General features: G+C 42.9%; 1 protein-coding gene across 2 annotated transcripts in view; it reads right to left on the reverse strand.

Annotated features, from left to right (window-relative positions):
- DLG5 (discs large MAGUK scaffold protein 5) overlaps positions 1–17,546 on the reverse strand; it is a 158,074-nt gene that overhangs the window by 10,912 nt on the left and 129,616 nt on the right. For both annotated transcript variants that reach the window (XM_061634894.1, XM_061634893.1), the window contains exons 23-29: positions 16,282–16,415; positions 14,828–14,992; positions 13,407–13,590; positions 12,186–12,334; positions 10,449–10,619; positions 7,995–8,191; positions 2,529–2,672 (exon numbers count right to left, since the gene is read on the reverse strand). In XM_061634894.1, the coding sequence (XP_061490878.1) occupies positions 2,529–2,672; positions 7,995–8,191; positions 10,449–10,619; positions 12,186–12,334; positions 13,407–13,590; positions 14,828–14,992; positions 16,282–16,415 (1,144 nt within the window). The remainder of the gene's footprint in view (positions 1–2,528; positions 2,673–7,994; positions 8,192–10,448; positions 10,620–12,185; positions 12,335–13,406; positions 13,591–14,827; positions 14,993–16,281; positions 16,416–17,546) is intronic.

Here is a 17,546-nt window from a genome sequence, read left to right on the forward strand (position 1 = left end):
CTGGGTTGCTGGTGTCTCCCCTGACTTATAAAACATAGGACCACACACAGAGTCTTGGGGAGAAGCAAGGAGGTGGTTGCAGCAGTTGTCCAGTTGGCTCCGAAGTGTGACAACTGTTTTAACAAGTCCACACTTTAATAAACCCATGCAGGCAACTGTTTACTAAACCCATGCTGTTAAATGAGCACTTCCATGCTGTAGGTATAGCTATAGGGAAGCACTCTTCCAAAACAAATAAACATGCAAAAATAAACAAGCAAAAATTCAATAAACTGTGCAGGAGGGAAGGGGGTGCTAAACACTCCACCTTGAAGATTGCCAATGTGGCTCCCCCCCCCCTTTTAAAATTAAAAACAACAAGATATTGGCCTCATTCACAATTCATGGTAAACCGTAATTAGTGGTTTACCATGACCATGCTCTTCCGGTCTATCTCTTCCCCACTCACACTGAGAGGAAATAAACCACAACCTCTGGCTTTGTGTTATGTTCAAAACTAGGGATCATTGTTTCACTCCCAATAAAACACAGTATTTAGTGCATCCTTGTTCTTGTTTACTGGTCATAGCTTGTTCGGAGTGAAAACAAATGATGATCCTTGGTTTGGAGATAACCAGCAGTGTAGCAGGAAACTCAGAAGTGCAGGGTCCCTTCATGACAGTCATGCCACATACCCCTCACAGCCATGCCCCCTTCTCCATTTTCCCTCATCTCTCTTGCTCTCTCTGTCGCCTCACGAGCCAATCAGCATGAAAGGAGAGGCTGTGCTACTAAGAAGTGTCTTTTGAGTGGCTGGCTCATTTCCTTTTATTCTGTTTTGCTCCAATCAGCATGAATGGACAAAAACTCTTCTCAGTGGCTAGCACGTTCCCTTTCCATGCTGATTGGCTTTGGCTCATACATAGGGACCTGGCTGGGACCCAGCTCCCAAAAAAGTAATGGGTCTACAATCCCCCACGTCCCCGTATGACTACACCACTGAAGATAACACTAAGTCAGGGATCATGGTTTGTTTCCTCTGCGCTGGAGGGGAAAAGGTGAACAGTCCCAAAGGCAGGTTAGTAGTTAATGGTTTACCATGACTTATGAACTGGACCACTATCCAGAAAGACCCTAGGACATCATCATCGTAATTGACAGTAATATTTTTTTAATTCATGAAGTGCCGAAAGCAGCAAAAGGGAACCAAAAGCCCATCAGGCCCACCAGGCCTATGAATTTGGCCCATGAGGCCATTTTAGGCAAATCACACCCACCTGTCAGTCACCTGACATCAGGCACAAAGATCTGTTATCTCTGATCTAAGTATATTGGAAGCTGCCTTGATACTGATACTGATTCAGACCAACTAGTCCATCTAGCTCAGTACTGTCTACACTGACTGGCAGCAGCTGTCCAGGGTTTCAGGCAGCCGTTTCTCCCAGCCCTATCTGCAGGGCAAATCCGGAACCTTCTGAACGCAAAGCAGATGCTCCACCATTGAGCTACGCCCTTCTCTTTAGCACCACAGCACTAAGATCAGAGATATGCCTCTGCCTGCTCTTTTACAGTAAAGGGTAGCAGGCAAAGGTTTATCTCTAACCTTAGTCCTGTGGTGTCCATTCAAGATGGGAATGCAAAGAAATATTGGGGTTGAAAAGAATCCTCTTTTGCAGCTGCAACTTGAACTTTGAATCACCTGACATCATATGACCAAAAGGCGGGCGTTCCCACCCACCTGTTAAAATGGCCTATGGAGGGTGGGCCAGTTCTGCATCTGGCTCTCCAGCTGAATCCAATTCTTAAATGTTTCTTAAATGCTTCTTAAAAAGAAAAAATCAAGAAGCATAATCTGAAGAAGGGAGATAAGTCTTCAGTGATGGTTTAGGCCTGGTCTGCACATGCAACAGAACAAAGTGGTGATGAGCTGGCAAAGAGCTGGACCACCTTTAGACTACAGGTGGAAAAGAGAAATCATATTTCTCAATACTCCCCTGTCTTAAAACTCCCCACAATTATCAAACTACACAATACAGTGTACTGGCCTAGACCTTTTCTTCCTTTTCCAGGCTATTTGCCATATATAAAGAAGCATTCAAAACTGGCAACTCAGTCACCTCATTTTTTTGCATGTGTAGACAAAGCTTCAAAATGGGAGAAACTGAGGGGGAGGTTTGGGTATCAGATGCTACGAAATTCCAGAGGTGGTATGCAGGAGGAAGAAGAAACTTAGAGAGAGCAGAGGAAGAATTCTAAGCTGAAGAGTTAAAAGAAGAAGAAGAGGACATGAGAAGGAAAGGAACCTAGAACAGCATGATGGGCAAAGTTATGGAGATATCTTAAAAGGCAACTCTTGCCAAGGGAGGATGTGTCTCTGTCATGTATTGCATCTTGAAGGCTGTGAAAATACAGAATTCAAGCAAAGTGCTATCTTGGACAAAGATTACCCACAATTCCTAAGCAACCATTGTGTTTCTACTGCTTGATATGGATGACCCAAAGAGAATAGTCTTTGCTACCAGAGGACCTTGTAGCACTGACATACTTACCAAGAGGACACCTGCAAAATTTTCCGGGAGATTCCTTGACTAACATGTCCTTCACAGCATCAAGTAATGGCCCCAGAACAAGCACAGGCCTGGGAGACGTGCAATCCACTTTCTGGACTCGTTGATAAGCAAGGCTTATAGTATCTGGAAAGAAAGAGGAATTTACTTGCATTATGTTTAAAAAAATGTCCTGGTCATGTTACAGCTCAAGGGCCTATTCTAGTGAAGTGAACTGAGATGTTGGACTGTAGCTATCTCAAAATTGTGAATCTGAATTTTCTAACGATACAGAATCTGAATTTTTAGGAATATATTTTAGGTAGTAGGAGTAATTCGAGAAACGTTTCATTCTATAACTCATAATCCCAAAATCATGCTTCTCAGCTACTAAGAAAAGAAGATTTAGGGTGATAACCAACTAAGACATAAGACAGACCCACTGAAATCAATGCACTTAATTTAGTTAAGTTCACTGATTTCAGTGGGTTTTCTCTGAGCATGACTAATGTTGGATATCATCCTTGGAATTAATCTGCCTGCAGCAAAAATATGACTTGTTGCAAATTTGGTAGAGGGGCACATGCTAGATTTCATCCATTTTGGAATGGATTAAAAGAGCTGAGCAATTTTATTGATTTGCAGGATTTTGTGACACAAAAGCAAAACAACCCATGTTTAGTGGAACAAGTAATAAGAAAATGTTAAACTTTATCCCACCCCTGTAATAAAAAAATATTTACTTTTAAAATGACAGGACATGTACAGTAATGCCTCCTAGTATATATACTGTTTTAATCTTGTGTTTTAATTTGCTGTGGCCTTAGAATGAACAGCAGGTAATAATAATTGTTGTGTATGTGTGTGTGCTTAGTATGATGAAACACACAAGTCTCTTTGGGCACAATCCACTGGGAACTTCTTCCACATAAGTCTTATTTGCAAGATATGCAAGAGCATACCAGTTGTTAACATGCTAACTTTATCAGGGCCAGGAATTTGACATGGGAAGGTGTTGGTGGGGAAACTTAAAAATGCACTCCTTCAAACTTTGATCCTGCATTCTGAAGTGCAGTCATAAGAAGCCTGCATCACATGCATTTTCTTGACATGTAGATCAGCTCTTTGGTTGTCTAAGCCTACCTACCAATCAGGTTCTGCTCAGCTGCATTTCCCGGAAGGAAAACTTGCATTGTGCATGGGATGCTGGGTGACAAGGGTTTATGTCACTGTTACTGGAAGACCAAATACTGCTATATAAATATTGCTATACAATATTTACAAAGACTAAATATTGCTATACAAATATTGCTATACAATATTTACAAAGGGCTCTGAAATCAGCAATATTTATTCACTAATAGACTAAAAACCTTGCAGTTTAAGAACGTACCTATAGCTCACAGATATTTCTATCAAACTTTTAAAAGCAGGGAAATTGGGCAGCTATAGTGAATGCACCAGGGGAGCAGCAGACCTGACCCCCTGTCTGAGATATTGGACTTGCCCTACAAATTTGTCAAAATGCACACACTATTTGGGTTGGTCTTTCACAGTCCAATCCACTTTCTGTGTAGCTTGGAAGAATTTGGTAACATGTGCCTCTGAGCATATGGTGAGTGGTGGCAACACCTGCCATCTCCAAATATGAAGAATTGTATTTTTGAATGTTTGTTGGTGTTCTTACTTTGCTTCTTTCCATTGTTACTAATGTTTCTACACAGAATCTAATCTAGAAAATTTTATTTCCCTCATTATTCATCCCAGAAATCTGTGTCAAATTTATTTTTATTAATTTCAAAACCTTTTTATTGGTCAATGTCATATGATGCTGAAGATAGTCTTTTGTGTTTCAAATTGGAGGTTACATTCTATTTTTATTTTGGGTGCATTAACAGTTGAATCTGACACTGCAGTTTGATGTAAAATCAGACTGATTACAATATGTTGCTACTTAAGCAATGACTCTAGCTGTTGGAAAAAAGAGGATGCATGTTTTCAGCCTGCTATGTTTAGATCACTTCATTTAAGGCAAGGTGGGCACGGTCAATTAAAAACATAGAGCACACCTAGAATTTTGCTAGAATATATGTCACCACCCACTGTTTTATCTTGTGCAAACTGAGGCACTCCTCATGTCCACTGGAGATTATTCTGCAGAATAGTCAGTGCCACAATTGTTTTTGGAGTTTTTTTAGTGTAAATTTTGTGAAGTGTTGGTGTACTTCACATATTCACAGAAACAGAAACAAAAGAATATGATTTCCTATAGGAAACTTCACTAAAATTACAAAGTAAACCAGACATATTTAAAGTGACCATCTGAACTATATCAGCTGTCTTCATAATGTTGCTTCCTCCCTGCTAAAACAAGATCAGCACAGCACATGCCTTCTTTCTATTATTTGGGCTGATTGCAGGTGTTGCTCAAAGGCATATGTTACCAAATTCTTGCAAGCTACACAGGAAGTGGATTGGACTGTGAAAGACCAACCTAAATTGTGTTTGCATTTTGACCAATTTGTAGGGCAGTACAATATCTGAGAGGTCAGCTCCCCTGCTGCATTCACTATAGCTGCCCAATTTCCCTGCTTTTTAAGGTTTGATAGAAATAGCTGTGGGCTATAGGTGCATTCTTAAACCGCAAGGTTTTTGGCCTATTATTGAATTGCTCTGCTTTTTAATCCGGGAGGTAAGAAATGGGATCCTGTGCAAGTTTGCTGAGAATAGATTGATCATTTGCATGTTTATTGAGTTCAGTGGGATTTACTCCCCTGCAATCATGCTTAGGATCAATGAAACTGACCACAGGGGATGGGAAGGGGAGGAGGAGGAAGAGGAGGGAGGAGAGGAAGGACAGAGGGGGATGGGAGTAGGCAGGAGGAGGACAGGTTTGATCATTTGCAGGTTTATTGAGTTCCGTGGGATTTACTCCTGTGCAATCATGCTTAGGATAGGTAAAACTGACCTGGGGGGGAGGGAGGGCTGGAGTGGGCAGGGGAGGAGGAAGAAGGAAGAGGGGAGGGGAGGAGGAAGGAAGAGGAGAGGGGAAGAAGGGGAAAGGGAGGTCTGATCATTTGCATGCTTACTGAGTTCAATGGGATTTAATCCTATGCAAACATGGTTAGGATAGGTAAAGCTGACCATGGGGGGGGAGGAGGGGGAAGGAGAAGGAGCAGATTGGAGGGGAGCAAAGGAAGGGGGAGGGGAGGGCAGGTTTGATCATTTGAACTCTATTTCAATGGTATTTACTCCTGTGCTATCATGCTTAAAATAGGTAAAACTGGCCATGGGGAGGAGGAAGGGGAAACGAAGGGGGAGGGGCAAGAGGGAGGGGATAGGAGGGAGAAGGGAGGATGGGTTTGATCAGTTGCATACTTTTTGAGTTCAGTGGGATTTATTTCTCTGCACTCATGTTTGAAAATGGAAATGGACTGCCTTCAAGTCGATCCCGACTTATGGCGACTCTATGAATAGGGTTTTCATGGTAAACAGTATTCAGAGGTGGTTTTACCATTGCCTTTCTCTGAGGCTGAGAAGCAGTGACTGGCCCAAGGTCACCCAGTGACCTTCATGGCTGTGTGGGGATTCAAACCCTGGTCTACCAGGTTGTAATCCAACACTGACCCCGGGGAGGGCAGGAGATTGGGTGGGTGGGAACTGGGCAGAAGGATAGCCCCTTTCCTTTCCAAAAGGAAAACCTTGTGAAGAGTATCATTGCTTTTCAGCGTTTCCCCCACCTTTTTATTCTACAGCAGGCACATGTAGCCTCCCACCCAAATTTAAACCAAAGCTGTCCCTGGCCACATCCACACCAGGCATTTATTTCACTTTGGACAGTCTTGGCTTCTCTCAAAGAATCCTGGGAAGTATAGTTAGTGAAGGGTGCTGAGAGTTGCTAGGAGAGGCCCTGTTTCCCTCACAGACCTTCAATTAGAATGGCTGACTGTTAAACCAGTCTGGCCACTGGAGCTCTGTCAATGGAATAGGAGTCACCTCTCAGCACCCTTCACAAACAACACTTCCCAGGATTCTCTGAGGGAAGCCATGACTGTCTTAAGTGAAATCAAAGTCTGGTGTGGGTGTGGCCCCCTGATTAGCCAAGCCAAGCAGCTGTGACTCTGGCTTTTAGAACACTGTCAGTTGGTTCTTACTGAGCATGCCCAACACTATCACTGAGTTCAAGCCAAAATTTCTTAAATTAATTTAAAATCAGCCAGGCATTTTTTTTAACTTTTAAACTGCAGAAGATGAAGGTCAGAGTATGGGGCAAGGTCAGTAATAGGATTATAGGTTCTCTGTGAACATGGCTGATTTTTAATGAATTTCAACAGATTATGAGAACTCTCAGAGAAAAAAGTCCAAAAGGGCTCTGGGGATTTTTTCTCTCTTTTTAGACTTTGAACTCTCTATTCTCTCTGACTGTTTTGTGTATCACCATGAAAATTTACAGGGTTGTTAAGCAAGCATTTCTGAGTTCAGGACTGTAATTTTTGTAAGGTTTTGTTTTGAAATGAGCTTATGGGAAGCATGAGAATGGCATGGGGGGTATTTTGAATTTAACACTGCGGAATGTGGAAAATCCACACTGGCTACAGTATACAGCCACTCTCATGGCTGTATAATCTAGTGCACGGGGTAGGAGAACTGGATCTGCAAAATGGGACAGATCCTTATTTCCCCCATCCCCTGAAGGCCAAGTATGGCAGATAGGCAGGGCTGTACACCTGTTAATGACATCAGGTGACCCATTTCTGCATACACTATGCAAGCCCTGAGCAGTTGGTCACTGGGGCCTGAAGAACATATTGCACAGCATTTTGCAATTTCCAACTATCATTTCCACTGCTTACAAAGCACTATGCATATCATGTATGATGTCAGGTGTAGGGCAGGTAGGTGTCGCTTGGTCAAAATGGCCTTACGGGCTAAATGGGAAGGACTGGCACCGCACTGCTAGTCTAGAGGAACTAAGGCCTGTAAGGATCCTGCCAGCTGCTGACCTACTCTGTATGTCAAAGAGAGAAAGGGGTATGGGCTGTGCTTCAAGCTGCTTAAGCACTTTATAGTTTGCAGCTTCCTGCAGAGTAGGAAATGCTATGGAAAGGAGCCAAAAGGTACCTCTCTGGGAAAGACAGGGCCCTGTGGAATAGGAACTTGTCATCTGCGCACTGGTCTTGTATATACAAGTATAAAGAGTTATGGGCCACACTAATCTACCTTGCATGCAAAAGATTAAGAAAGTGGGTGGGAAATGAGATGTATAATTATTCTGGTATTTGGGCAGTATAATACAGCTACGAACACACAGTGGCTGTGGCAGGCTAGCCCTCCCTCCCCCCACACACACACTTGCTGCAACTCCCATTTGTTTGTTTTTAACTCAAAGTGATGGGCCTTCCTTTACCAAAGTGCAAATATAGATAGATAATTTTGTAGTGTGTCAACTAAATTCAGTGAGTCACTTGCCATCCAAAAAAGGAATGGAGTCTGTGCTGATGGTATCAAGGGCTAGCAAATCCTTTCCATCTTTGGACCCGCTGCGTTTGTGTTTATGTTTCCTCCTAAAGAATGATCTTCGAGCTGCTGCTGACGTTGTCTTTGCAGAGCTGTTCTCATCTTTAGCTTCAGACATGCTGTGCCTCCTATAGAATTCCTGCTCCATCCTACAAAGAAATTGTTGGGTTAATCAAAGTTTGAAATGCTAGTGAACAGAATATGGATACTATTAAAATCAACAATGAGTCTCTCCACAGAGTCATACGTAGTTGACTTGAGGATACTGTGACTCGGTTTGGCTGTAATGCTAACCCAAACCATGGTTTAGCAGAAGATTGTGGCCCCTGCGTGTCTTCCCTGGTCCTACTGCCACTTCGCTACCCAGAGCTAAGTCATAGGTTGGCTTAGCATTACAGCCAAACCTGGGCTTGCGGCTTGTCTTTGATTATACTATGTGGTACAATCAAACCAAACCACAAACACAGCTTCGGACACAAAGATAAGTCAAACCACGGCTAGTATGGCAGCAGGAGGACCAAGGGAATCAGGAATCCACACATTTGTGTTAAGGCATGATTTGGTTTAGCACTGTGTGTGAACTGGGCCTATGTGCTGCAACTTGATGAAAGAGTGTATTCTCACCTAATTCCCACTGCTTGTGCCAACTCACTGGTTTCAAACTGTGTTCTGCATAACCCCAGAAGATTTTCAGAGTTTTTCATGGTGAAAATCAATTGTCCTGAAAGATTTATTTTATTTTATTTATTAGATTTATATACTGCCCTTTCTTCCAGTAGGAGCATAACTCACTGCTGCTGCTCTCTCTCCTTGAAACACACAGCTAGAGGGAAGTGCTGGGCATGTTCTGCGGTCCATCCTCAGGGTAACAGTGAGGGCAACCAATGGCCCCGGTAAACTGGGTGTGCACACCAGAATCCTTTGCAATAACTTAGAGTTCTATAGGAGACAGAATGAGCTCGACAGGCAAGGTGCTGTGAAAAAAGGTTCCTGAGGGTAGAAAGTATGAAAACCATTGCAGTGGGTAATCATTTTTTATCAGGATAAGAGTGACCACTTTCATATCCACAGGGCATGCCATCTGCCTCCTCAAATATTTTTTCTACAACACCAGTTGTCTGGCAAGAACACATTTGACTGCGCTACTAGATCACAGCTTGCTACATCTAATGACAAGTAACCTGGTCTTATAAAAAGACTGTTGCAATGTGGAGAATAGCATGTATGCCATTTTTATACAACTGTGTCTGGTTACAGAACCTTCCCTTCTCCACCCCACTTTTGAAGGGCTGGGGCCACACAGCCTTCGCCTACACTATTGGGGGCAGTAGTGAGGAGGGGGAAAAGTTTTATAGTGCTGAGCCATTGCTTCCCTAAGACCACAGGTGGTGTGAAAAAGGGACCCTGAAAGACCCTTTACATAATAGAGATATTCAGTTAAGGAGAGACTCTTCAGTGAAGGACTTTTAGTTGTGCCATTAATGAGCTAACTCTGATTCTTGAGAGGACTATCCTGAGATCAATACTGAAGGGGTAGCCCTGTTTGTCTAGCGCAGCAAAAACCACCAAGGATCTTGGGGCATGAGCTTTTGTGGGCTAGAGTCCACTTTCTTTGGTGTATAATGGTCACCTATGTGGGTAGGTATGGAAACTGTAAGCAAGGAGAAAAGGAAAAAATAAATAGATTCAAGGGTCATACGACATAAGAGAGAGCAGGGGTTATGCCTGTACTAGAATTCTGTGATTCTATAGTTCTCAGACAAGGTGGGAAAATTAAATGAGAAGCGATTGCAACAAGTGAGAAAGAGAAAGGAAGAGTGCAAAATGATCAAGCGAAAAGTCTGAGAGCGAGTGAAAACCAAGAAGTATAAGGGGAGCAGCCAGAACCAGGAACATTTTTCCTCATTGGCTTCAAGCATACACATCGTTATATCAAGATCTGAGCTGAAGCAGTGGTGCCCGATTCTGCCCCTTGATCTTGATCAAAAAAGCAAACATTAATTGAGTGCATTAAAAGAGAAAACGTGGTGCTGTCTTATGTTCCAACCCAAGGCCCCAAATTAAATATGGATGCCATCCTTGTCTAAAAGTGCTGCAGCATGGCTACAGGAAGCCACTTAGGCAGTGTCTGAATAAAAATAAAACAAAAACAAAGTCCTTTCCATTTTTAGGTGGTGGGCAACAATCAACAGCACTAAAAATGACTTGACAGAATAGCTTCTGTAATTAGGAGTTCTTAAAGCATGCCATCTCTCTCAAGTAACTCTACTGGGAAACTTAATCACCCTCCAGCATTAACTACAAAGCTTTGAAGAATGAAATGCTTGGCTTTCATTCATACTTCATCATAACTGCCCACATTTAGCACTGAGGTAAATGTCATTTACATCTCAGAGATTTCATTACATGTATTTGCTGGGAATCTGTCCTCTTTCTAGCTTTTGGGCATTTTCATCAAGCTGCCATGCCATCCAGCAACCAAAGTTCCCTTGCGGCAAGGTGTCATCAACATACAAAATGTCATCCTTCTTAAAACTCAAGTCCTGTTCTACTTCTGCCAGCCGGTCATAAAGTGCCCTGCAAAAAAAGAAGAAACATTATTTTTGCCATGCTTTATCTCAGAGACTCCAGGACGCGAACTAGGAATCTCCTGATCTGAGGCAGGGGGAGGTGACACTTTCCATGCCCTGATTTTGGCATGACTACCCCACAACCCTTATCTACTTAGAGCAGCCTTCCCAACCAGTATGCCTCCAGATGTTGTTGGACCACAACTCCCATCAGCCTCAGTCAGCATTGCCAATGGTCAGGAAAGATGGGAGTTGTGGTCCAACAACATCTGGAGGCACACTGGTTGGGAAAGGCTGACTTAGAGAGTATGTTTATCTTTTTAATGGGTTGGATCTAGACCAAGTTAGGGAGCAATCCAAACTCCAAGATCCCTTGGGATCAGTGGAGTTTGGAATAGGGGGATCTCCGACTGAGCCTGGGCTCAACTGGGGCTATGTCAGCTGAAGTCCCTCATCCTAGCTCAGCCAGAGATACACCGGTGTAAATCCTCTATCGTAGCCAAAGCCAGCTCAGCCAAAGTCTGGGTAAGTCCCCAAAAAGGGGTGTTTCAGGGGAGTGGTGTGGGTGGGAGAGGGCAGGGGGAAATTTACCCCTATTCCAAACTCTGTTTAGTTCAGTCAAGTGACCTAGCAACCCAGCAGTACTTGCACCATCTTTTTTTGCCAGTGTAAGTCAAACTCCATTTTAAAGGCCTACTTTTCATTTGCTAGGATTGGGTTGGCTCAGCCAGCAGTAGCCTCGCTTCCTGGAATAGGGTAAGTTACACTCTCATAATTTACCCCGGTGTAAATTACGTTGACATCCGATAGTTTGGATTGCTCTTTCCAATGAACATAATTCCCATTGATTTCACTGGGAGTTAAGACATGTCTAATTTGATCCCAATGGGATTTAAGTTCAACTAACTTAGTCTGGATCCAACCTAATAAGAGGGATTGGTCTATGCTACCATATCCTGAAGCTTCAGGGCAAATACTAAAAATACATGCAGCACTAGAACCATGTGTTTCGCATACATTATAAGCAGCCATTATAGCCACCTGCTGAAAGACAGACCAGTGCTATCTTCACCATATTGCAGATGTTGGTGGGGGCAGAGGCTGAGTTTTACTTTTTTATTTTATTTAAGAATTTATATTGTTAGCTATGAAACCATCTAAGAATCCTCAACATATCTGTGACTGTGCTGGATTCAAAGTTCAGTTCTCTATTTACAGGATCTACATCCATCAAGTAAGGAAATATGCAGCTGGGCTTATTGGGATTCACCTCTTGATGCCAATTAGGTAGGCAGGTTATTGAGTTGTACTCATGAAAGGTGGATGCATGTTCACCCTGGTTGACTACGACAACAAGTGACAATTTACATGTGCAAATGAGCCACGGCAGATTAAGTTACTGCAGACAGAACTTTCCTATTCTTTGTAAACTCAAATGAAATGAACACAATGCTGTCAGTGTAGCCAATATACACATTCAGCTGCAAGCTATCAAGTGCTGAAAGAAATGCTCATGTTTGTGTGATTCGCCCATCATAGTGGCTGATAAATCATTTCAATAATTTTTAAATACCTGACATAGAACCCATCTCCAGGTAACTCTTTGATCTTGTTGAATTCTTCTATTCTGTACTGAGCTTTTATTCTAACATTTTCACCTGGCTTGAGCATTTCAAGGTAAGCTTCCTCAGCTGTTTTATTCCGCATGTCAACAGATCCATACTGCAAAACAATAAAAAAATAAAAACAGCTGAAATAAGAACAGCTGAAATCTAAAGTCTGATGTGTGTGGAACGGAGAAAGGATGGGGTGGTGGAAACCCAGGATGCCGTAGGAATAAAATGCAGATAAAAAGGCATGTGTATTTAACTCTGTGCTTCACACCATAATAGTTACCTGACTCTCTTCACTGTGTAATATCACAGTATATTTGCTATATTTGTACATTCTGACTACTAGACGACTTTGTTGACAGATTCTAAGTTTGGTATGTGAGTAAGCAGTTTGTTCCCTTTTCTGCTCATGGTTCGGTTGTAAAATATGTATAGCAATTTGATATGGATTAAGTAATGATTTACTTTATGTTTATTTGTTGCAGCCCCTGACGAAGGCCGAGGTTTATATGGCCGAAACGCGTTGGGCACACACTTTTTTACTTTTTCAAATAATATCATTGGTACCTTTTTATCTGCATTTTCTTCCTACGGCATCCTGGGTCCCCTCCCCCTTCTCCGTTCCCTGCTTTTGTGGATGCCCACCACCCTTGTCACCAGTCTGATGTGTGTGTTCAGCAACTAAAGTGTGATATATGAGACTTGAGACTGACCATGCCAAAAGAGGAGGGAAAGGAAATACATTCACACTGCATTAAGAACTCTCTGTCTTCACTGAGCAATAGTGGAAATGGCAACTCTGGCTCAGTCCAAAAACATAGCTAGCCAGCAAGGGTTTAAAGGTGCTTTGTCTTCCATGGGGAAAAAGATACAGCCTCTTTTTTGGGGCAGCTGAGTGGCCAAATGGGTGGTAGGAAAAAAGTAGAGCACCCCCACACACAGACCAACACTGTTCACAAGGTCCCAGCTTCCCACAGTTGGAAAAACACAATTATACATAATTGTAGTTTGGCTCAGAATGCCACACACAGAAACACATATTCATGAAGTTTCAAAACAGGCAGATTAAAAATCAAGAATATGAACATGCTCCATTTCTCATGTACACAATGGGTTTCACATCCACGAATGCTGTGAGGGTTTAAACCACCACCCATCTTCATTTTATACCTGCAGTTTACCTCAAGTATCATGTCTCCAAGCACCAGTCCATCGGGTCCTTTGGCAGGGCTGTCGTCTTCTACATCAGACACAAATATTCCATGCAGGTTTCCACCACAGATTTGGATTCCGAGTTCCACTTGGGACTTCTTAATGACAACAGTTCTAGGTTCAGGCGTCCCTTTACTTGTGTCTACAGAATTCCTTTCAATAAGCAAGAGACAAAAAGACCCAAGGCCTGTTTTGCAAGCTAATCCTCTCTTACCAACCCAACCCCAGCTGAGGGTCCCCAGTCCCTCAGTTCCAATTATTGTTCCATTGCCAGCTCCTGGCTCTGCAGGAGAGGCCCAAACAATGTTTCAACTGAAAAATACAAGTTCTTTAGGGCATGGTTTGAGATGAATTTTATTTTCCCGCCACAGATCTGGATTCAGCATTATACTTGGGAATTCTCTCCCCCCCATTGCATTACTTGGCCCTAGAGAAGAGTAATGCAGCCATGAACCATGCTCCTCGCAGAAGTGGAGCTTCTGCTGTCAAATTCAGTACCCAGCCTTCAACCCTGCTCCTTTAATCAATCTAAATCAGCAGTTCTCAATTTTGCAGTGGCGGAACCCTTAATTTTACACAAAACATCAGAGGAAGCCTTGCAGTAAAACAGTTTAAAATGGCTAAAAAAGGCGGGGGAAGTAGTAAGTTGTTTACTGGGAGAATAAGCAAGGAAGGGCCAGCCAGAGTGGCAACTTTTAAAAGCAGCAGTTTTCAAACTTTGAAAAACTTTGCTGTTGATCTTCTGAGCTCTGATGGGGGACGCCTTTGTTTTGCTTGTCATCCTTAAGGCCTCAGCTCTGATCAGAGACAGGAGTTCTTACCTCTCTGTCAGCTTTAAAGGAGCAGCATATTAAATCCTTGTCGCTAGGCTGCAGCTCAGTGGTGCAAAGAGAGGGTTGAAAGATCTCCAGGGCAAGTGTTAACCCAGTTAAGGAGAGGGGGAGGCACAAGGCAGCCGGGAGGAGTGGATCGGCTCTGCTGCTGTGCTGTATTGCACTGAGCTCCCTGCTGCCATGTTGGGAAGTTAGGTAAGCAACGCTCCTCTGCCCACACTGTTTCACTGAGCGCTACTGATTTAACCTTTGGAAAGTGTGGCATGGGAAGGGAAGAAGGGGAAGGGATTTCCAGGACAATCGCTTAAGTAGTGCATTTAATCCCCATGGCTGCAGCTCAATGGAATTCACACACGGTGCATGCTTGTCTGTCATTACAACTTTTTTCTTCTCTGACTGCTTCACGGAACCTCAGGGTTCCATGCAGGACAATTTGAGAAATGGTGGCCTAGAACGATCACAGAACAGCTGCCAAGTACCATTTAAAAAACGGGAGCCCGTTTAAACACAGATACAGCGTACATGTTTGCATTCAGTGAAATGAGGAAGCAGCTTACCTCATTGAATTGCGGGGACTGGTAGTTGGAGTGGTCTGCTTAGATGGAGGTGTCATGGTCCCTTCATCCTGTTCGCTCACAGTATCGATGATGGAATGGCTGTCGGGGGTTGCACCTCCGCTGCCTTGTGGAGTGGAATGACTGCTCACAGGTTCCAGCCGGGAGCTCCAATTAAAGGGAGAACAAACAACAGCAATGAAATTAAAAGGTGATAAAATGCAGTATCTCCACACAGTTCCAGATCTTTAGGTATTTTAAACAGGTATTTAGATTCCAGGGATAAACAGGATCTGAATTTCAAAATCAAGTTGTTGACAGCTTCAACTCCCTGCTCAGGCTGTTTCTGAGTGCAGTAGTAACAGTGGGTCCCTCAACATGAAGAAGACTGCCAGTCTGCTTCCTTCCATTCCAACCAAGTTTTTTTCTAACAAATAAGTGGGGGTGGACAGGGGAATGGAGAATGAAATATTAGCTTTGTATCCTATTCTGCCCCCAAAGTTTAAGGACGGCTCCCCCTGATGTCTACAGATCTCTTCTTGTCCTTGCCAGAAGCTGCAGCAATTGGCTTTTCAAAAGCAGCCGCATCTTGCTTATTCTGGGATCAGCTGTTCTCCCCAGTAGACAAAAACAGCTGGTCCCAGAGTGAACAAGGCACAACTGCTGCAGCAAGGATAGGTTGGTTGGTGCAGATCAGCCTTTCCCAACCAGTGTGCCTCCAGATGTTGTTGGACCACAATTCCCATCTTTTCTGACCATTGGCAATGTTGGCTGAGGCTGATGGGAGTTGTGGTCCAACAACATCTGGAGGCACACTGGTTGGGAAAGGCTGGTGTAGATGTTAGCACCTTCTCCAGACTGTACCAGATGCTGGAGTAACAGAATTTGCTCCTATCCACTGAATTCCAAAACAGATGGTATGGGACATCTCCCCCCCCCCGCTTCATTGTTTCAGATAAATGTTGAGACTGGCACTCAGTTCTCTCACTCAAAAAGGCAGTTCAACTGACAAGAAAAACTATCTGCACCCTTTCCACCAGAAGCTTTTATCTCCTCGGGGAAAATATCTATTTCACAGTGGCTCAGTTGGGACATCATGATTTGGTGTAATGTCTCCATTGTTACATCATAACTATGGCTAATCTGTCAGCCTCCAGAGGCTGCTGCATTGCAGAGACAGGAGAAAACCTTAGTGCTAAGAGGATGAAAAATGAAAACTAGACAAGCAGCAGCAGCTTGACTGTGCTGGTTTCGGCTGCTGGGAGTTGTAGTCCAAAATATCTGGACAGCACCAGGTTGGTAAAAGCTGAAGTATACCTGTTGCTGATTTGGAAACTGAAACCTATTGTCTGGGTTCTAACCATGGTTAGCACAAGCCATGATACCTTGTCTGAGATAGCCAGAACTATCAATTTACGTGGCATAGGCCTGCCTGGGTACGGTCTAACCAAGCTTACCTGGATCTTGAGTGATTGCCAAGCTGGAACATGTGTAGGTTGTATTGTGCTAAGATAGTTATGGTGTCACACTGCTGTCCAATGATCAGCCGAGCTTGCTGTTCTGTAGCATTCCGCAGATTTATTCCATTAAACTGCAGGGGAGGAAGACACATGCATTCAGCAGCCTATTCTCACTGATGAAATAAGTATAGATTTTCCCACTTAAGTTCATATTGCTTTTTGAAACTTGATTTTCCCCAAATTTATTGGATCTGTGGTGTAAGGTATTTGTCAAGTTCAAGGCAGGGTGGATAAAAGAGTGCCACTACTGATTCCATATTATTTAATTACCACTTTGAAGAAAAATCAATACTATCATACAAGCTGACAGTTTGACCTGACTATTGTATGTGGATAACTTACCATCCTACTGAAATACAGAAAGGTTTTTCTAAAGAGTTTTTCAAAAGAGAAACTTCACAGATTCCCCATTTTATATTTCACACACACATAAGGAAGTAAATGCATTTCACATTTGAAGGTTAACTATTTTTTGAGGTTGATGGGATACCAAAGAGTAATAACTTCTAAATGATCAGTAAATAGTTTTTAAAACTTCTTAAAAGGTTTAAACGATGGATGGAAACACAAGGCCTGTGGACAATCCCTTGAATTCAAATAAGTGCTCCATGAACATTTCTCCCAGCTTAAAAATTTGTTCCAGGATCTGGGGATGCATATCACCAATAGCACTTATCAGTTTGAAGGGCAGGACAGGGGAGTAAAGGTTCAGATTAAAATCTTCACCCGTAGCAAAGGATGAGTGCAACTGATGACAATCTGACCAGCATTTGTTTCCTCCCGCTAGATGAAGCCAACATGAGTAATGGACACTTTTGTAGGGTCTGTATGCTCTTCTTTTTAGGCATCTCAGAACTGCAGCAATGTTGCGAAACTTGATAGCAACAATTCCAGAAGTCTTAGCAAGGAGGCAAGTCAAAGGAAGCTCAAACAATTTGGTTTTCCAGTTTTTAGGATTCCCTTTATTAACAGTTTAAGCTTAAAAGTGTAGTATGTGAATGTGACAATACACATTTCTAAACATGTGTTAACATGTAGGTATACTCATCAGATACCCACAGCTGGCTGCAGCTCCCTGTTGAACATATATTCAGCGGTAAACTTAGTTTTGTCTTTGTATAATGGGTGATACAGTCCCAAATCCTTATTTTTCCCAGGCTGGCTTGTTTCCTACATTGGAAGGTGGTAATTTCAGAATACTG

Source organism: Rhineura floridana, chromosome 7 (genome assembly GCF_030035675.1).
Source record: "Rhineura floridana isolate rRhiFlo1 chromosome 7, rRhiFlo1.hap2, whole genome shotgun sequence".
NCBI classification, from domain to species: domain Eukaryota; kingdom Metazoa; phylum Chordata; class Lepidosauria; order Squamata; family Rhineuridae; genus Rhineura; species Rhineura floridana.